Below are 21,522 nucleotides of genomic sequence, written 5' to 3'. Positions count from 1 at the left end.
TCTATAGGTTTACACCAATGTAAATAAGATTGGAATATATCATATACTGCTACCGATCACCATACTACCTGAGACCCTTGCCTATAAAATCAGTAGTCATAGCAGAGTCCCTGGTGAGGTCTTTGGCTCTTCTTATATTTTGGGATAAAAACTCAGATGGAGGTATCGATGCATTTGTTCTTTGTGTTTTTTGTTTGTTTGTTTGTTTGTCAGATTTTTAGCTTATTTTTGCTTAACTGGTTGATTAGTGGTTTGGTTTGTTTGTTTGTTTTAGGAGGTTTTGGAGGTGGAAAGGCCTGAGAAGATGGTGAGTGTTTGGTGAGATGGGATTTTCAATGTTTGTCCCTTCTTGGGAGTATCCATATGTCATCTCTTTGATGGGTTTTCTGAGCGAACTGAAGGTTTGCTCCCCACAATGACAAAAGAGTGCAAAAGAGGATTATGCATGGCTTAGTTCCTACTGACATGATTATGTGTAGATTGTTGGGATATTATTGTATTATTAAAGATATGTGTCATAAATATAAAGGGAAGGGTAACCACCTTTCTCTGCACAGTGCTATAAAATCCCTCCTGGCCAGAGGCAAAACCCTTTCACCTGTAAAGGGTTAAGAAGCTAAGATAACCTCGCTGGCACCTGACCAAAATGACCAATGAGGAGACAAGATACTTTCAAAGCTGTAGTGGGTGGGGAGAACAAAGGGTATGTCTGTCTGTGTGATGCTTTTGCCAGGAAGAGATCAGGAATGCAGCTCAGAACTCCTGTAAAAAGTTAGTAAGTAATCTAGCTAGAAATGCATTAGATTTCTTTTGTTTAATGGCTGGTAAAAAATAGCTGTGCTGAATGGAATGTATATTCCTGGTTTTGTGTCTTTTTGTAACTTAAGGTTTTGCCTAGAGGGATGCTCTATGTTTTGAATCTGATTACCCTGTAAGGTATTTACCATCCTGATTTTTAGAGAGGTCATTCTTTTACCTTTTCTTTCATTAAAATTCTTCTTTTAAGAACCTGATTTCTTTTTCTTTGTTCTTAAGATCCAAGGGTTTGAGTCTGTGTTCACCTGTACAAATTGGTGAGGATTTTGATCAAGCCTTTCCCAGGAAAGGGGGTGTAGGTCTTGGGGGGATATTTTGGGGGAAGACGTCTCCAAGTGGGCTCTTTCCCTGTTCTTTGTGTATCACGCTTGGTGGTGGCAGCATAGGGTTCAAGGACAAGGCAAAGTTTGTACCATGAGGAAGTTTTTAACCTAAGCTGGTAACAATAAGCTTAGGGGGTCTTTCATGCAGGTCCCCACATCTGTACCCTAGAGTTCAGAGTGGGGAAGGAACCTTGACAATATGTAAGGCATCTTTTTATTATTTTAACCTAAATGAGTAGAGCATCATAGAATATTAGGGTTGGAAGAGACCTCAGGAGGTCATCTAGTCCAATCCCCTGCTCAAAGCAGGACCAACGCTGACTATATCACCCCAGTCAAGGCTTTGTCAAGCCAGGCCTTAAAAACCTCTGAGGATGGAGATTCCACCACCTCCCTAGGTAACCCTCCTAGTGAAATAGTGTTTCCTAATATCCCACCTAGACCTCCCCCAATGTAACTTGAGACCACTGCTCCTTGTTCTGTCATCTGCCACCACTGAGAACAGCCTAGCTCCATCCTCTTTGGAACCCCCCTTCAGGTCGTTGAAGGCTGCTATCAAATCCCCCCTCTCTCTTCTCTTCTGCAGACTAAATAACCCCAGTTCCCTCAGTCTCTCCTCATAAGTCATGTGCCCCAGCCCACTAATCATTTTCGTTGCTCTCCACTGGACTCTCTCCAATTTGTCCACATCCGTTCTGTTGTGGGGATGTAAAAACAGTGTCATTCTTGCTATGGTGGAAAGACTATTGTAAAGTAAGTGACATGAACACTGGTGTCTGGGGTCTTCTTGTCTTCTTGTCTGGGGTCATTTTGTTCTAGCCCTGGTGTAAGTGGACGAGTGCCATCACGTGCACTGATCTGGTGTTCCATACGCCTTCCCATGTAGATGTACTCACACCCAAGCTGAGAAAGGATCTCATAAGTTGGCCTGTTAGTAGTATTAGAATATCATCTTTGTGCATGGTTGTGTACACTTCATATATGACAGACAAAAACAGAGTATGTGATTAGCTAGAGAGACAGACAGACAGGACCATTCCTTGTCCTAACCCACAACCTCATTTAGTGATAATGATAGATTTCTATTTGATTGTGAATTACATGAGCTAGCTAGCTCGTGTGACAAAGTTTCTCCTCTACCTTGGTGGGTCTTGCGCTTATTGGCAGATTTGTTCACCTTTGAGCTTCACGGCAGCCCTCAGTTTGGCCGTTTTCGTGAACCCACAGTCCAGGTCACCTCCTCCTGTGTCTGACCAGGAGTTGGGAGGTTTGGGGGGAACCCGGGCTCGCCCTCGACTCCAGGGCCCTGTGGAATGCAGCTGTCTAGAGTGCCTCCTGGAACAGCTGTGTGACAGCTACAACTCCCTGGGCTACTTCCCCACGGCCTCCTCCCAACACCTTCTTTATCCTCACCACAGGACCTTCCTCCTGGTGTCTGATAATGCTTGTACACCTCAGTCCTCCCACAGTCCACATTCTCACTCCAAGTGCCTCTTGCTCCCAGCTCCTTACACGTGCACCACAAACTGAAGTGAGCTCCTTTTTAAACCCAGGTGCCCTGATTAGCCTGCCTTAATTGATTCTAGCAGCTTCTTGATTAGATCAGCCTGTCTGTCTTAATTGTCTCCAGAAGGTTCCTGATTGTTCTGGAACCTTCCCTGTTGGGAAACGGAACGTCCTTTGCTTGCTCCTCAGCTATCTGCTTTCTATTCTTTCCTAAAGCCCCCTGGCCTGGATTTTTCTTACTTTTTGCACCTGCCTTAGTCCCCCCCCGACCGGGCCAGACGCTTTTTTGTTTTTTCTTTTCATTTTTTGTGTTTTTTTTCCGTCTACGTCCTTCGCCAGCACCCGCCCCCCCACACGCCTGCTTTCGGGCGCAGCTACTCACCTCAGCTGAGCCCCCGGAGGAGGGGGGGGAAGATTGCTGATTTGCTGTCCGGAGGGGGGAGTGGAAACCCCCAGACCCAGCCGTTTTGCCAGCAGCTCGGACTTTACAACATTCTTAACATGCCGGCAGCCTTGGAACACAGCCAACACAGCCGGAGAAGGAGATTTCAGCAGACAGAAGAAATAATTCAAGAGAGCTATAAATCATCGTGAAGAGGGCCGTAAGATTGAGTAATTTTCTGAATTATACTCTCGTGGGGGGGAGTTTGACTGTGATTATTTGCGTTCGTGGCGGCACAGGGGGTGTGGCGTGGAGACCCCCACCCCCGATCCATCGGTGCCCCTACCCCCCCATCGTTATTACAACTGTCACGGCCCCCCCGCCGTCTGTCCCTGCTGGCAACCTGCCATCTCCCTTCGGATCCAGCTGTCCGCTTTGAACTTTGCCTTCCGGACCGGACATAACAGCCGACCAACCGAGACTCTTTGGACAAACGTGTGTGGGTCTGCACCCCCCCCCCCCGGATTGCTTATCCCACAACTTGCCGCTATTACTGGACCCCGATTTTGTTCCCCCCCTCCTCCCAGTCCCCCCCCCCTCGGCATTTTTCCCCTTCCTGCCCGCAGCTTAGCGGAAGGAGGGGCTACTCCGTTTTTTCCCCTCCCCCCCTCCTCCTTCCGGTGTCTCCCTGTCTCTCCCTGCTCACAATGGCGGGGAACGAGAGGGGTGAGACTGCTTCCACAAAATTAGTTGTCCCTTCCCCACCACCACCCCTGCCCGACCCCCAAGGTCCCCCCCCTGCCACTATTGTTCAGATACTTGCCACCCCCCCTGCTGGGGCACCGGTAGCAGGAGGCACCAGGGTGATTGCTGCTGCTGCTGCACCCACCACCCACCCAGATTCTAGGAAACCCCCCCCGGTTCCCCGGAAGGGCCAGGGCGGGTGGAAAGGAAAGGGCCCCGCTAAAACCACTGAGCCCTCTATGGCAGGGGCTGCCCCCACTGCTGCGGCCTCGTCATCAACCGTGGCGCCCCTCCCTGCGTTTCCCTCCACCAGCTCCGCGATTGCCCCTCCCCCGGCCCCCAGGACGTATGCCCGGGCGGCGGCGGGCTCTCCCCTACCTGCCGCCTCGTCATCTCGCCCCCCCCCCCGCCTCCGCCACCATCACCAGCGGCCGAGGCCCTTTCCCCGCCTTGACCAGGAAGCACGGCGTCCGTTGCCTCCTGGTGCCCGCCTCGCCCCACGTGGAGACATACGTGCAGGCGTTGGCGAAGGTGGTAGGACCCACGGCTATTGTGGCGGCCTCCAAGATGTATGGGAAGGTTGTTTTCTTCTTAGCCTCGGAGGATGCCTCCCAGGAGGCGGTAGAGAGGGGCCTGACGGTGGGGGGGGTGTTTGTCCCCCTAGAACCGTTAGAAGACCTGGGCGTCTGCCTCGTCCTTACCTCCGTTCCTCCCTTCTTACCCAATGCTGCCCTGTTACCCGCTCTTTCCACCCTGGGGAAACTTGTCTCTGTCATCAGCCCTCTCCCGTTGGGCTGCAAGGACCCCACCCTCCGTCACATTTTTTCGTTCCGCCGGCAAGTGCAGCTTCTACCACCGGCAGGGGCGCGTGACGAAGAGGCGCTTGAGGGTTCCTTTCTAGTCCCCTACCAGGGAGCCCGCTATCGGGTCTTTTATTCTACCGGAGAGGCCCGGTGCTACCTCTGCCGTTCAGCGGGGCATGTCCGCAGAGACTGCCCTTTGGCCCGGGGGGGAGGGGCACCCGAAACCCCCGAGACCCAGCCGGACATCGGCCCCGTTGCTGCCGACGCCCCTGGCTGCCCGGCACCTGAAACCAACCCTCCTCCTACTCAACCCATTGTTGCTCCCGTCCGGGCCCAGGAGATACCTTCCCTACAACGCCCGGGCGAGCAAGGGAGTTTCACCCTTGCTAGTACCAACCCAACAGAGCCCATGGAGGAGGGTGGGGCAAGGATATTATCGGGTATAGGAGAGGGCCCTCCCCAAGGAGAAGCCCCCACCCCTCATGTTGCCCCACCGCTACCTCCCCGAACCCCTAAACCATTGCCTCCGCCCCCCGACACGACCCCTGCTAACCAGCCCCCAGATGATGCTATGGAGGTCTGGACCCTAGTCCAGGGGAAGCGAGGCAAGCGGAAGGCACGAGCTCCGCTGCATCCACCCGACGCAGAAGCTCCCCGGAAGACCAGGAAAGGAGGCACTGCTATCGAGCCTCCCGCCACGGCCGTGAGCGAGATCCATCCGCTGGTGTCGGGAGGGGAAGACGGACTGGCATTGGAGGGCAGAATCCCCCCTCCACGGGAGACCCTCCCCTCCGAGACTTCTGAGGACGCCCCTTCTGCCTGGACGCTACCTGAACCCCCCGCGGATCCTGAGGTGGCCATTGAGGCGGGCCCTAGAGGAGAGGCCCCCGGGGTGGCAGGAGTTGGCCTCTCCCCCGTGTATGCGGAGATTGAGGCCCTAGATTTGACCCCGGTCACCCAGGGAGGGGATGATTTGCTGCCGGCTGGCCTTGAGCTGGGCAGCCTTACCCCAGCCTCCCTTTCCCCATGCTCCCTCCCCTTAATTGTCTTCCCGGGTGAGCACTCTGCAGAAAGTGGTCCACCACCTGATGCCATGGCCGCCAAGACCACCATGGAGCCAGCATCTAGCATTATTGGGAGCCCCCTCCCTTACCCCTTAACCCTTGACTCTGCTCAGGAGGCACTTTCCTTTAGCTGCTTGCCTCCTGCACCCCAGAGCCTTACCTCTGCCCCTGCCCCCACCCCTGCCCCTGCCCAAAGTCCCTCCTCCTGTAATGTTAATGCCGCCCCTGGGGTTATTTCCTTTCCGCCTTTTGCAGATTCCCCCCAGGGAGCAGTCTTTGCACTTTCTAGCCGCGACCCATTAGGAGTGGCAATTTTTCCCCTGCCTTCCCCCTCCACCCCAAGGCATGAAATGAATTTAATAACCCCAGGCTGTCAGACGCCCCGTCGGTGGTCCGCACCCTGTCTACCTGCCTTAGCGGACCACGAGGCTGTATTAAGAGTCCCATCAGGGAATACCTCGGGAATTGTAACCCCACCCCCCCATGAGCTGCGGCATGCGCTACGGAAGTTCCTAGAACACACCCGTGGCGCCCGCGACAGAGCACAGCTGGCTCTTCAGCTATGGGGGGACTTTGATCAAATCCTCCAGGCCACAAGGGCCCTTATAAAGGAAGGCAGGGGGCAAGGAAAGCGCGGTGCTGCGGCCTACGAGCGAGCCCGCAGCTTCTGACACGATCTACTCACCCACGGGATGGGTCATGGGTTGCTGCGCAACCCGCCGGGGGCCCTGAATCCCCCCGCCAATACGAGGCCCCCACCCCCCCAGCCCTCCGCATGACGCCTCTTATTATTGCGACCCTGAATACCAGGGGCTGTAGGATGGCTCTCCGCAGGTCCCAGGTGCTCTCTTACCTTCGGGAAGGGAGGTATTCTATAGTTTTCCTGCAGGAGACTCATACGGACCCGACCGCCGAGGACAGGTGGCGGCTGGAGTGGGGGGACGGGGTATACTTTAGCCACTTCGCGACCTGGCAGGCTGGAGTGGCAACCCTGTTCTCCCCCAACCTACGGCCTGAGGTGCTAGGGGTTAATGAGGCCGTGCCGGGCCACGTGCTGCACCTTCGAGTCCATATGGAGGGGCTCGTGGTTAATTTTGTCAATATTTATGCCCCGCAAATGAGCTCCAGGCGGCCACAATTTTATCAGCAGGTGTCCGACTTTCTCGGCACCCTGGATTCGCACGAGTGCCTGGTCCTGGGAGGGGACTTTAACACCACCCTCGAGGAACGGGATCGCTCAGGGGCCGAACCGAGTCCGGCCGCTGCAAATATTCTCCAAGGGATAGTTGACCATTACTCCCTAGTGGACGTCTGGCGTGACCATCACCCAGATGACACCTCCACGTTCACCTTTGTTAGGGTGGAGGCCCATCGGTCACACCACTCTCGGTTGGACCGTATTTATTTATCCCGTTTCCACCTTTCACAAGCCCACTCCTCCGCCGTTCGGCCGGCCCCATTCTCCGATCATCATTTAGTTACTGTAACGGTCTCCCTCCGTGCAGAGAGACCGGGGCCGGCTTATTGGCACTTTAATAACAGCCTGTTGGAGGACGAGAGCTTTGTGATGTCCTTCCGGGAGTTTTGGCTGGCCTGGCGGGAGCAGTGGCGTGCCTTTCCCTCGGTGCGGCGATGGTGGGATCTCGGGAAGGTGCGCGCCAAGCTCTTCTGCCGTGACTACACTCGGGGCACCAGCCGACAGCGAAATGCGGCGATAGAGCAGTTGGAACGGGAGGTCTTAGAGATGGAGAGGCGCCTGGCCGCCGATCCCGAGGACCCGTCCCTCTGCGGAGCGTGCCGGGAGAAGCGGGAGGAGCTTCGGGCCCTTGAGGACCACCGGGCCCGAGGTGCCTTTGTTCGGTCCCGCATCCGCCTCCTTCGGGAGATGGACCGCGGCTCCCGCTTCTTCTATGCCCTGGAGAAAACGAGGGGGGCCAAGAAACACATCACCTGCCTTCTTGCAGAAGACGGCACCCCCCTCACGGATCCGGAGGAGATGTGTGGGAGGGCCCGTGACTTCTACACAAGCCTTTTCTCCCCGGACCCGACCGATCCTGACGCTTGCGAGGTGCTCTGGGAGGAACTCCCCACGGTCAGCGTGGGCGACCGAGACCGACTAGAGCTGCCTCTCACCCTGGCCGAGTTCTCGGAAGCCCTCCGTCGCATGCCCACCAATAAATCTCCGGGCATGGACGGGCTGACCGTGGAGTTTTACCGCGCGTTCTGGGACATTCTCGGCCCAGACCTAGTCACCGTCTGGGCTGAGTCCTTGCAGAGCGGGGTCCTCCCTCTGTCATGCAGGCGAGCGGTGCTCGCTTTGCTGCCGAAGAAGGGGGACCTCCGCGATCTACGAAACTGGCGTCCCGTCTCACTCCTTAGCACGGATTACAAAATTGTAGTGAAAGCAATCTCGCTGCGGCTAGGGTCCGTGATGGCGGACGTGATCCACCCAGACCAGACCTATACTGTCCCGGGTCGCAGCATTTTCGACAACCTCTTTCTAGTCCGAGACCTTTTGGAACTCGGGCGGAGAGATGGTCTATCGTTCGCCCTCCTGTCTCTTGATCAGGAGAAGGCGTTCGATAGAGTAGACCATGGGTACCTCCTGAGCACTCTGCAGGCGTTTGGATTTGGACCTCAGTTTGTGAGTTTTCTCCGGGTGCTGTATGCCTCCGCGGAGTGTTTGGTTAGGCTCAACTGGACCCTGACTGAACCGGTCAGCTTCGGGCGAGGAGTGCGGCAGGGGTGCCCCCTCTCGGGCCAGTTGTACGCTCTGGCGATCGAGCCTTTCCTCTGTCTCCTCCGCAGGAGGATGACAGGGTTGGTGCTGCGGGAGCCGGAGCTGCGGCTGGTCCTGTCGGCGTACGCCGATGACGTACTCCTCGTGGTCCAGGACCCAGGCGACTTGGCGCGAGTGGAGGCATGCCAAGCCATCTATTCGGCAGCCTCCTCCGCCCGAGTCAACTGGGTCAAGAGCTCAGGCTTGGCGGTGGGGGACTGGCGGCAGGTGAGCTCCCTCCCACCCGCACTTCAGACCATCTGGTGGAGTGCGGGTCCACTGCTCTATCTCGGCGTTTACCTTTCCGCCACGCATCATTCCCCGCCGGAGAACTGGCAAAATTTAGAGGGCGGGGTGATAGAGCGGATCCGGAGATGGACGAGGCTACTCCGATGTCTCTCCCTCCGAGGGAGAGCACTGGTGCTTAACCAACTAGTCCTGTCCACGCTCTGGTACCGGCTCAACACCCTGGCCCCGGCCCCGGGTTTCCTGACCCACCTCCGGAGATTGATTCTCGAGTTCTTCTGGTCAGGAATGCACTGGGCCCCTGTTGGAGTTCTTCATCTACCCCTGAAGGAAGGAGGGCAGGGCCTGAAGTGTCCGTACACTCAGGTCCGCGTTTTCCGCCTCCAGGCCCTGCAGAGGCTCTTTTATAGTGCACGTAGTTCGGCGTGGAGCATACTGGCGCACGCCTTCCTGCGCCGTTTCCAAGGGCTTCGATACGACCGGCAGCTCTTTTATCTTTCTCCGAGGGGTTTTCCGCGAGACCTCTCTGGGCTGCCGGTCTTCTACCAGGACCTCCTCCGGACCTGGAAACTGTTTCGAACAACCAGGTCCGTGGCGGCCACCGTGGGAGCAGATCTCCTCACGGAGCCCCTGCTACACAACCCCCAGCTCCGTGTGCAGGTGGCGGAGTCCCGCTCGGTGCGCCAGAGGTTGGTCCTGGCGGAGGTCACGAGGGTTGGAGACCTCCTGGATTACAACCGGAGAGACTGGCTGGATCCCCTGACGCTCGCTCGGCGCATGGGGCTCTCCAGCCTCCGAACCCCCCGGCGCGTACTTCAGGAGGTGAAGGCCGCCTTGACCCCCGCTGCTCGGGCTTACGTTAGCCGAGCCTTGTGCGAGGGCGCACCCCGCCCATCCCTTACCCCAGGCCCGCCGGACCTTTCCATCGGGCCCCCACCCCGTAGATCCCAACAAACCCCTCACCCTTTTACTGCAAGCCGGCTGCACGAACTGCAGCCGGTTAGCTTTCAAATTGCTCCACGGAAATACTTATATACACTTACGCTTCACACCCTTCACGCCCACACCCTGGTGTCCCACCCCGATACAAAGTGGCGGGATCTCCTGCCACCTTTGGAGGGTGAGCAACCTCGGTGGGCCAGCCTGTATTCCACCTTGGTCCCAAGGCCCGTCGGGGACATCAGTTGGCGGCTCCTTCATGGAGCTGTGAGCACGGGCGTGTTTCTGACACGGTTTACCCCCATTCCGGACACTTGTCCTTTCTGTAATGTGAGGGAAACCCTGGCGCACGTGTATTTAGAGTGTGCCAGATTGCAGCCCCTTTTCCGGCTCCTCACAAATATTCTATTACGCTTCTGGCTTCATTTTTCCCCCCACCTTTTTATCTATACACTTCCCATCCGTGGCCCCAGAAAGTCGCGGGATCTTCTGGTCAACCTCCTCCTAGCTTTGGCTAAAACAGCCATTTATAAAACCAGAGAGAGGAGGTTGGCCCATGAAACATCCTGCGATTGTGGGGCCGTTTTCCGATCCTCAGTACATTCACGTATCCGGGCGGAGTTCCTCTGGGCGGCGTCCACCGACTCCCTTGAAGCCTTCGAGGAGCGGTGGGCGCTGTCTGGGGTTCTCTGCTCGGTGACCCCGTCCGGTTCCCTCCGTCTGACCCTTTGATTGAGGGGAAGAGCGAGAGACGCCAGCCCCAGCCGTTGCCGCTGGGGATACCATCATTCCTGTCATCTAGGAGGGGTCCTATAATACATGGGTGTCTACCCCCCCCCAAACCGCCCACCCCGCAGCCGTGCCCATCTTACCGGGCACTCTCAGGAGAGGGAGGATCGGTGACACTGGGCACGGCACTGGGTAACTCGAGGGGGTGGAAGACCACGAGTGTCGAGGAAGCCCCCCCGCTCTAGGCCACCAGGTAACTCAGGAGGGTGGAAGACCACGAGTGTCGAGGAAGCCCCCCCGCTCTGGGCCCAGGCTAGCCTGAACACTTCTCCCTCCTGAAAGCTGCTGTGTTATACCTTCTGATTGCGTTGTTTTGTTGCATAGTTGTTTTGTTTCCTTTGGTAATTCTGTAAGCGTTACCAATAAACTTTCTTTCTGTTTCAAAAAAAAACAAAAAACCCTTCCCTGTTACCTTACCCAGGGGAAAGGGACCTACTTAACCTGGGGCTAATATATCTGCCTTCTACTACTCTCCTGTAGCCATCTGGCTCAACCGTGTCACACTAGATAATGAATAATCTATGGAAATTATTGTGCAAATTATTGTGCTTCTTTTCCTGTTAATGACTGTCTATGTCCAGATCATGATTTTCTTATAAGTACTCCTTATTACACATTATTTCGCAAAGATTTTGTATGACTATATCTTACTCCATCGCTCATTTACAAACAGCTCATCCTAACGCACTTAGTGTTTGAACTTTGAGCTGTTTTGACAGGATACATTTTTAACATACTCTGGTTTGCTTGGAAGTATCACAGACGAGTTGGAAGAGACCTCAGGAGGCCATCTAGTCCAATCCCCTGCTCAAAGCAGGACCAACACCAACTAAATCATCCCAGACAAGGCTTAGTCAAGCCGGGCCTCAGGCCAATGCTCAGCTGATTTAAATGGGCATAGCTCTATTGAAGTCAATAGATTGCTGAGAATTTACACCAGCTGAGGATCTGCTCCAAACACTCATGATTATGAATTTAAAGCTCATTTCCTTTGAATATTCTCTACAATGGTCCTGATTCTGCAGCCACTTCAGCACGTTCTTAACTTTAACCATATGAGTGGCCCCATTGAAGGTTTAAAGGTAAACTCATGTGTAAGTCCCTGTTGAATATGGGTTAGGGATATGGATAGGGCTTAAGGATAACCCCAAACTGGTGTCAGACCCTGACACTCTTTCCATTTCTCTCCTTTCCCAGTCAAATAAAGCCCTGCAATTGGTGCATTGGAATTACTCTCCCCATCTGGCTTCTTTCAAAAATTAGGATTCTGGGACGTGACGTGTCAGTGACTTTCAGCACCACACCGATGAATGGAGTAGAGAGAGAGAGATCAACATGGACAAGGACTTGCACAGAGAAAGGACGCTGTGCCACTGTCCATGTCATCAGTGTTAGGGGTATTCTGATGTGAGGCTCCCACAGTCACTCCAGTTGAAGCTGTTCCAGTCTGGAAAAATAATTAAAGAGTTATTGGAGCAGGGGGTCTGGACACGGGGTCTCCCAGGTGAGTGCTTTGACCACCAGGCTACAGGGTAATTCTCATGTGCTCTCTCTCCCTCTCTGACCCAATGATTCTTTAATGATTTAATCCAAAGTGGAACAGCTTGAACAGGAGAGGTTGAGGGAGCCCCACGTCGGAATATCCCACAGCCCAGTGATTAGGACACTCACCCAAAAGGTGGCAGATCCCCCTTCAAATCCCTTCTCCTCCTCAGGCAGAGGGGGGGACTTGAACTGGGGGTTTCCCCATGGCCAGGTAAGTACCCTAACCACTGGGCTAAAAGTTAAACAGGAGGGCCTTCTCCTTCTCACACAAAACACCAGAGGTGCCTGACCCAAGGAGAGGGTTCCCAGGTATGCATCACAAGCAGGGATAGGCGCCACCCAACAGTTCGACATAGGCAACTATCTCTGTGAGGGGGCGGAGCGTGGCACACCCGAGTCTAGTCATCATCTCCCAGTGGTCAGGTTAGGCACCTCCCCACCGCATGCTGGCAACTGTGGATCCCATTTAGGTGTTTACCTCTCCCCATTCATTGAACAGGGAGCCTGGGCTCCGAACACAGGCTTTAGGAGTCATGGGGATTTTCTAAGTGCCTAAATGTTAGGTGGTGCAATGCTCATCGTTAGAATACCTAAAGGCAAGATTTTAAAAGGTATTTAGGTGCCTGGTGGGATTTTCAAAAGCATTTAGGTAGCTAAATCCAATTGAAATCAAAAGGTGTTTTGAAAGTCCTACTAGATGCTTAAATACCTTAAAAAAATCAGGCCCTAATTCCTGCTATGAATCTAGCCCTGAGTGTCTGATATCCCCGAAGAGGCTTTAACAATATCATCCCAGAAGACTGAAGACAGATCCAAAAACCATATTTTTGAGCCCTTCCTAACACTGAAGGGCTTTGTAAACTGCAGCCATATCCAGACATGGGTTCTACAAATGGCCCTGTCCCTTTAAAATGAGCCAGACACAGACCCCAGGACCAAAGACTCATGAGTTTGAGGTTTTAAAATATAAGGCTGCTCCCATCTTAGCTGAGATAGGGACCACCTCACCTCTAGATCATGCAGAACAATCTGGTCCCAGCAGGATACACGAGAAAGGCTGATATTCATTGGATAGCTGACAGTCAGTGGTAGCTGGGTAGCTTTGAAAATGAGGCCTCTTTGAAAATGCCAGCTGAGGGCTTTGTCAAGTGGGAAATGATCTATTGTCAGATTTTACAAATGGCCCCTCTCTTCAATGGCCTGTGATGAGTTATTAGATGGGGTAAGATCTGAGTTACCCAGGAAAGAATTTTCTGTAGTATCTGGCTGATGAATCTTGCCCATATGCTCAGGGTTTAGCTGATCGCCATATTTGGGGTCAGGAAGGAATTTTCCTCCAGGGCAGATTGGAAGGCCCTGGAGGTTTTTCGCCTTCCTCTGTAGCATGGGGCACAGGTCACTTGCTGGAGGATTCTCTGCTCCTTGAAGTCTTTAAACTACGATTTGAGGACTTCGTTAGCACAGATATAGGTGTGAGGTTTATTTTTTTTTTGTAGAAGTGGTGGGTGAAATTCTGTGGCCTGCGTTGTGCAGGAGGTCAGACTAGATGATCATAATGGTCCCTTCTGACCTAAATATCTATGAATCTATGAATCTATGAATATTCATCATTGGCCAAACAGAAACATCCATCCCTGAGCTTTGCAGTGTTCAACATCCAGCCTTGCCTTCATCACTGCCTAGGGGTGCACAGGGACCATTCCCCCGCTAGGCCGCTAGTGACTATGTTGGCATAAGCATCAAAGTTTGTGCCTTGTGATGGCTTCATGGTGGCCTTAAGAAATGGACTGGGGGTCTTTGTGCGGTTTCTAGAAGACGTGTCCCTACCACACAAACCTCAGCATCACTGGAAATAGATTTGCATCCTTGTGCTCCATTACTATAGAGAGGTCCAGAAGTATGCAGAAAGGAATCCTCTGTCCTATATAGCAAGGGTCCCTCCACGGTAGGGTAGACGCACACGTCTGGGGAGTGGAGAGCGAGGGAAGATCACACAGCTGCCACCTGGGCTTCTATACGTACTACTGAAAAATGTCAGACTTTCAGAACCTTGGGCTAATCATCTGGCCACTGAGGGTTAGGGTGGTGCAAAGAAAATTGGGATACAAGGGGACAAGACAGAAATCTCTGTATATTAAGTCTGGGATATTCAAAGGGGTCTAAGGAGATTAGTTGCCTAACTCCCATTGTGCAGTCAATGGGAGATGGGCACATAATTCCCTGAAGCCACTCTGAAAATCCCTGTCACAGCTCATGGCCCGCAGTGAAAGTGCACTGTACGGTTCCAGATTCTGCAGCACCCACAGCCCCTTGTGTCTGCTCTAATTGCACAGGATGCTGGAGAGTCGGTCACTGGTTCCTCCAGAGGGCCAAGCCCATTCCTGGGGTCTCTCCAAGGAAATCAGTGATTTTGCACCCAGGATACATTGGGTCCCTTCTGCTGAGCTGTTGTCTACTCTCTCCCCTGCTAATGCCCCCTGGGGATAATCACAGCTCTTGCTCCTCACAGGGGTTTCCTAGGGGATGCCCCACTTGGTCTGATTGCTTTGGTTGCTCTCAGTAACTGAATCCCTGGGCTGATGTTATGTCCCTGGCTGGGTGCACCATGCTGTGGCAGGGCCTGGGAATAGATTGTGCCCCAATAAGGCAACTTTAGAGAGCAGGACTGTCCCTTGTCTTCGGCCCCTGAACATTTGAGAGGAGCTGAGGTCTCAGTTCACACCCCATTTCCATGTGGAAGCTACAAAGCCCATTCCTGGGGCCTCTCCATGGAAATCAGGAATTAGTACCCAGGATACATGGTGACCATTCTGTTGAGCTGTTTTCTACTCACTAGATATTACCTCGCCCACCTTGTCTCTCTGTTCCCGGAAAAGGCATCTTTAGAGAGCAGGACAGTCCCTAGTCTTCGCTTCCAGCACTGGACACATGAAAGGAGAGGAGGTCTCCGTTCACACCCCATGTCCACTGAATGCTATAGCCATCTCGGCGAAGGATGGGAAATGCTGGCTTGGGAGATAACAGATGAAGCGGCTGCTTTCATGTCTAGGTCACCTATTCAACCCAGCCCCAGTGAGCAGTGCCCCAGTGTCCTCCCCTTCCGAGTGCTGTGAAAAATTGGTTTTGTGCCTCATCTCCTTGGACACGTCATGAAAGCACCCACCAAACATCTCATCCATCCAAACTAGAATGCATTAATCCCCTGTGAGCAGCCTCAGCAGAGACCATGGACCAGCGCGGACCTGAAGAGATCATCTCAAAATGGGAGAGGGTAGATCAGGCTCCCAGTCCCCTTCACTACATGGTCTCTCCATGGAGATTGCGATAGCCATCAAAGGAGCCAATTGTTGCCAGTCAAAGTAAAGGTGGGTTCTGTAGGGATGGGCTTTAGTGTGGAACCAGAACCTCAGATCCGAAGCCCCCTCGCCTGAGCTTTGGGGAAGTGAGGATCCCAAGAAAGAGCCCAGTGTCTGAGCTGGGCCCATCTCAAATTAATTTGCAATTTCCTGATAGAAATAGTCTTCTTCTGTCAGCCACACAACCCTCAGCTCTTACATAGCAGGGAAGGCCCGGTCCTGATCCCACTGCCATCACTAGCAATGCTCCCACTGACTTCAGCAGTTCCAGGGGTGGATCATAGAGGTGCACGCCATGTGTTCATTAGAGCAAATTTCTCCAAGGAAATTTCTTCACTTCACAGGTTTTTGTTTCATTTTTTCCCCATTCCATAGAGAGGTGGCCACATCAAGCAAAGGACATTTGTATGGATGGAAATGTAGGTGGGGAAGGAAATGAAGTCCAGTGTTGCACAGTTAGGAACGGAGAGAGCTACAAACATGGGCTGGGGCTTCCAAGCTGTCTTACCCCAGTTCAAACAGAGAGACGTTAATGGCATCCCTGTGTGTTCCCCCACTGGTCATTGGTGCGGATACACTCCCCCCATGGAAACCAGGAGTGATTCCACTGGACTCAGTGAGACTCATTCTTCTCGCCCTCAGCCTGGTGTAAATAAAGAGTAACTCTAGTCGAGGAAATGGAGCTGTTTCTCCTCTTACTCACCCAGTGAGTAACTCAACAGAGTTAGGCCATGTCGACACTATGGACCTTACAGCTTTTACCTTTACCGCCGTGTCTACCCTTCAGACCTTACTACCTTTACCGCTTGTGTCGGTCAAACTTTTGTCAGTCGGGGTGGCTTTTTCACATCCCGACCAACAAAATTGGTAGTGTAGACAAAGCTTAAGGTGGGGGCTTTTGGTTAACTTATTGTTAGTTATGTTAATTGAAGGATGAATTCACAGCCGTCGATCTCAATGAGGTCTGTGATTGATCCTGTCATTCGTACCTCGCAGTTTAACAATACAAGGCAGCAGAAGGAAACTGGAAGTTATGGAGGGGCTTATAACTCCGGAAGCTCTTGGTCAAATGACAAAAAATGTGGAACTCGAATGCTACCCCGTGCCTGCCTGAGGCACCCAAATTTCAAAGCTATCCGAGTAACCATTCAGCTTCTAGTGCACGTCCAGAAACTGAGCTTTAAACCATACAAAATGGCGGGAATGGAAATCCTCTAGCCCTCCTTCTGTATTGGCACAAGAGCACAATCCAACACGCAGACTTTCTTAAATTCCATTCTCATTTTGGGTCCCCCAAGATTTAGTGGGGGCCGTGCACTACCTTGGGTAAAATGAGACAGATTAGACCATATTGACCTGCCTCACATCAATAGTTGGATCTCTAGCTTTGAGCAAAATAAACAAACCTAGAAACTTGTAACTGGGCTCATATCTCCACAACCCTTCGCTCAAATGACCCCACATTTAGGTCACTAATCCTACCCTGCACCCTCCTAAGGCACATTAAATTTCAAAAGAATCTGACTAAGCATGTCTTCTGTTTTTTCCTTTTCTTTTTTTTTTTTAAGAAAGGAGGACCTTTAAACAGTAGTCATGGTGCAACCTCAACTAGAAGGGCGTTGCTGTGATGGTAATAATATTCATCAGTTCATTTACTGGTTGGGTACCCATTTTGCAGGTTTCTATGAACCCTGCTATTGGAATATTCCAGGAGCATTGAGATGGGATTGTGATGTTCAGCAATGAGAATCTCAGAGACAGGAACAAACAAAAAACTCGACATCACGGCACAGATATTTAGCTCATGTAACCTGGCCGAGATCCATAGCACTCTGCCAATTTACATTCGCTGAGGAACTGGTCTAATTGACTTCAGTGGGGCTGGGGCTGACTTACACAACAGCTGTTTGCGGGTCTGGACCCTCTGAGTCCAAGGCAGCTAGAGGTGATTTACAGAAACTGGGGCACTGACCCATTCACTCCAGTGGAGCTACCCTGATTTGAACTTGCTGAGGATCGGAACCATTGATTCCTATAGGTCTCGGGCTGATTTCTACTCTCTGGCTCTTTGTATTTCATCAGTTTCTCTGACATGAATGTCTCGTGTAAATTACACATTTTTAAACAGTGCATCTGCAGCCAAAGGAGCCTTTTATTTTAATGTCGTCTGCCGGAAGGAAAACAATGTTACGACTGAGAAAGAAAGAAAGACAGACAGACAGACAGACCTAGGCTATTCATCCCAATAAAAGTTGAAGATCAGATGCAGAAAATCTCCACAACACTGTCCCCAGTTCTGTCCCAAGTGGGAATGAATCGTTCTGTCACCGTTGCAAGTTATACTTGTAATTCATCTGAGTGGACAAAGAGCTAGGAAAGAGGAGCCTGGTTACGAATGTTTGACTCTTCTTTGGTTCAGTTTCACAGGCAAAGGATATGGGTTGGAAACTGCATCATGGGCCAGATCCTCAGCTGGTGTAAATGGATGTAGCTCCCTGGAAGTCAATGAGTCAGATCCCCAAGTAGTGTAAATAGCCCTCGCTACAATGAAGTCAGTGGAAGTGTATCAGTTTACACAAACTCAGGACCTGGTCCTTAGTTTTTAGTGTTTGTCTCTTAGTGAGGAACTTGAAGCAGCCAGGGCAGCCTGAGCTGTGGGTTCCTCTGGTGGCTGCATCCCAAGAGCTGCTGGTGCAATGCAGGAGAAAAACATCTCTGCTCCCCTAGAGGTGACTATGTGGAGTTAATGAAGGAACAGGCTATTCCAGGCCAACTGAGACTCTGGTGCCAAGAGGCTCTTAGCTATTGTAGATCCATGTCTGTGCTACAAATATATGTTTTATTTTGCCATCCTGTGGGGACCCCCTTTGTGATCCAGCCCTGCCTTGTTTTTAGCTAAAGGTCCTTCAAGAGATGCTGTCATCATGTGAGATGCAGGGCAGGTGCTGTTCCCCCTCTGGGGGGTTAGGATCAACTAGGGCAGGTTGTCAGGATGGTTTGCTCCTGAGGTGAGAGCAGAGCTGGGCTCACAGCCCTGGAGACCTGATTCAGCTATTTAGCCCCAGAGCAGGGATATCTTGGGCTGTGACCTTATTTGAAGCCGCCACAAACCAGGATCAGCTCGAGAGCTGGGACTGTCTTTCAGTCCCTGATCCCATTTAGTCCATCACCTTTCACCCAAGCCTGCCCTAGGAGGGAAGCAGGGAGGCTCCATCTGTGCTAGGAACTGCAGAGAGACCCCCACAACTCAGGAAATCCAGCGAAGGGATGCGACAACAGCTGGTGGATACGACAGTGCTGGGGGCATGAGAGAGAGAGAGAGAACCAAACAATCCTGGCAGTGGATGAATAGATAGATAGATAGATAATGACCAATGATTCCTAACACATTCGGATCAAATGCATCGCAAATTGGAATAAAGACCAACAAAGTAAGTTTTCTATTTCAATTACATATGTTAGAGTATTAATATATGGGGCAAATTTAATATCAGAAATATGAATTGCAATTAGAACTCTTTAAGCCTTTTACTATCAAATTATGCAGATATCTAGAGATGATCAGATTTTTTTCCACCAGAAAAAAATGACTTTTCATTGAGGTTGTGAGAACCAAACAGTTTCAGCCAAAAACTGTTGGAACCTGAAAATTTTTAGGCATAATGAAAACAAGTTTTCATTGTTATGGATATCAGAGATTTTCCATGAAAATATATTCAACTGAAAACTGAATTTTCCTTTGAAATAAAGTAGAAATTGTCTGACTACTCCTACCTGGAAACTTAGCTTTTTGCCAGGGTGGGGAACATGAATATTGTCCAGTAACACCATAATTTCCAACCCCATTCCCTCTATTGCAACCGTGTTTGTCTGTTTCAAAGGGGTAGCTGCAGGATGGTGAAACTAAGTAAGTAGCAAAGTTGGTCGCCCATAGAATGTGTTTTAAACATACTAACCTCTCTAAACTAAAGCCCTGAGAGTCGAAGCTCCCAGACAAAGGCTGTCTCTCTTTATCCCACCCAAGGACAGGCAGGAGGTTGATGGAACTAGAACCCAGATCTCCACTTCTACCATCATAGCCTCTGTCTCACACTGCTGCCTGCTAAACAAAAATACTGTCAACATGTGCACAGAACATGCACATAGGAAGACACAATCCATCCCCAAAAGAGTTCACATTCAAAGTGCACGAGACAGACAAAGGGAAGGGGAGGAAAGAGAGGCAGCGGTGACTGCTCCATGGTCACAAAGTGACAGAGGCAAGACTAGAACCGAAGTCTCCTGACTCACACAGCACAGAAATAAAGTCACAGGGGGGAACCACACAACCTAGCAGCAACTGAGCGATGCGACCAGCCCATCATCACCCAGCAGTGGGAGTGCAGCTGGGATCTGGTGCCATAAATCAACGTGTAAGTAGGCATCAAGCGGTATGTGGGATGTTGGGGTGGAATCATCACAGAAAAGCTGCCATGTGGGAAGCTGGGTGATTCTGTGCTGTATTTCTCAGTTAAGTGGGAATCAGACTGTGCTGACATTTTAGTATTTTAGTTGAGTTGGCCAAGTTGTGAGCCTGCTGTCTGTAGCAATAGGGGCATAATTTTGGCTCAGATTGTTGGATTTGGGTTGTACTTTGTTCCATCTTTCATCCTGCATTTGATCAAGCCACATCTTGGGCCAGATCCTCAGATGGTGTAAACTGACCCAGCTCCAGTGACTTTAAGGGAGCGATGCCAATTTACACTCCTGTCATAACGCACCAGAGTAGTGCTCTGGTTGTGAGCAGTGAAGAGCCCTCACTACTCCAGACAATGGAAGTGACAAGTGCTGTACACCTTTGACATTCACATCATGAGACATCATGGAGAGGGGAATCAGAGTCATTCCCTCTCTCACTGTAACCCTGACCATTGCTCTTCTCCTTTCCTCCACAGCCATCACACGATGAACTACGAAAGAAAATGTCCAACCAAACCACCGTGACCGAGTTCCTTCTCCTGGGATTCTCTGATGTTCGAGAACTGCAGATTTTGCACTTCATTGTGTTTCTAGTGCTTTATCTGGCAGCCCTGACAGGGAATCTTCTCATCATCACAGCCACAGCTCTTGACCACCACCTTCACACCCCCATGTACTTCTTTCTGATGAGTTTGTCCATCCTAGACCTCGGCTCCATCTCTGTCACCATCCCCAAATCTATGACCAATTCCCTTATGAACACCAGGTCCATTTCCTATTCTGGATGTGTCGCCCAAGTCTTTTTCCTCATCTTCTTTGCTGAGGCCGACTTTGTCTTACTCACCATCATGGCGTACGATCGATACATCGCCATCTGGAAACCACTGCACTATGAGACTATAATGAACAGGAGAGCTTGTGTCCAAATGGCAGCCATTGCCTGGATCAGTGTAATCCTCTATTCTTCATTGCATACCGGGAACACGTTTTCGATAACCTTCTGTGGAGGCAACATGGTTGATCAGTTCTTCTGTGAAATCCCCCAGCTACTCAAGCTCGCCTGCTCTAACTCGTACTTCAATGAAGTTGGGATTATTGAATTTAGTGTGTGTTTAACTCTAAGTTGCTTTGTTTTTATAATTGTGACATATGTTCAGATCTTGACCACGGTATTGAGAATCCCCTCTGAGCAGGGCCGACATAAAACCTTCTCCACATGCCTTCCTCACCTCATTGTAATTTCCATGTTTCTTTCCACTGGTGTCTTTGCCTATGTGAAACCCATCTCCAGCTCTCCGTCAGCTCTAGATCTCGTGGTGGCTGTTCTCTATTCCGTGCTGCCGCCAGTGATGAATCCAATCATCTACAGCATAAAGAACAAGGAAATCAAAGCTTCCCTGAGGAAACTGACTGGGTGGAGGTTATTCAACAAGAATAAAATGTCTGCGTTTCTCTGATGAACATGGTTTTATCTGTGTTGTTTTAGCAAATACAATCAACTGATGACATTACTGTCCCCATAAGAATATGGTATGTGATTTTTTTATGCAAAATGCTGTCTGTATAGTGGTAAATCCACACTAACTCCACTCAGTCAGTGGAGTTCTTCCAGGTTTATACCAGTATAAGTAAGATGAAAATCTATCGATCTCATGCTTTTATACTGCCACCCCTCACTATGTTATCTGAGTACCTTCCACATAAAATCATTAGCCATTAGACTTCATGGAGTCTCTGGTTCTTCTCCTTTTTGGGGGTCAAAACTTTGCTTG

The 21,522-nt window shown here is 51.3% G+C and overlaps 2 protein-coding genes across 2 annotated transcripts in view; both read left to right on the top strand.

Moving 5' to 3' along the window:
• LOC125629622 (zinc finger protein RFP-like) overlaps window positions 1-21,522 on the top strand; it is a 164,111-nt gene that overhangs the window by 48,409 nt on the left and 94,180 nt on the right. The window lies entirely within an intron of this gene.
• On the top strand, window positions 20,254-21,453 carry LOC125629178 (olfactory receptor 14A16-like). Its single transcript, XM_048834505.2, has one exon. It carries the CDS (start codon window positions 20,254-20,256, stop codon window positions 21,205-21,207), a length of 954 nt encoding a protein of 317 aa, XP_048690462.2. The 3' UTR covers window positions 21,208-21,453.

Source organism: Caretta caretta, chromosome 14 (genome assembly GCF_965140235.1).
Source record: "Caretta caretta isolate rCarCar2 chromosome 14, rCarCar1.hap1, whole genome shotgun sequence".
In the NCBI taxonomy this organism is placed as follows: Eukaryota; Metazoa; Chordata; order Testudines; family Cheloniidae; genus Caretta; species Caretta caretta.
The sequence above is the reverse complement of the archived record's forward strand: the minus strand, read 5'-3'. Positions and strand labels throughout refer to the sequence as shown.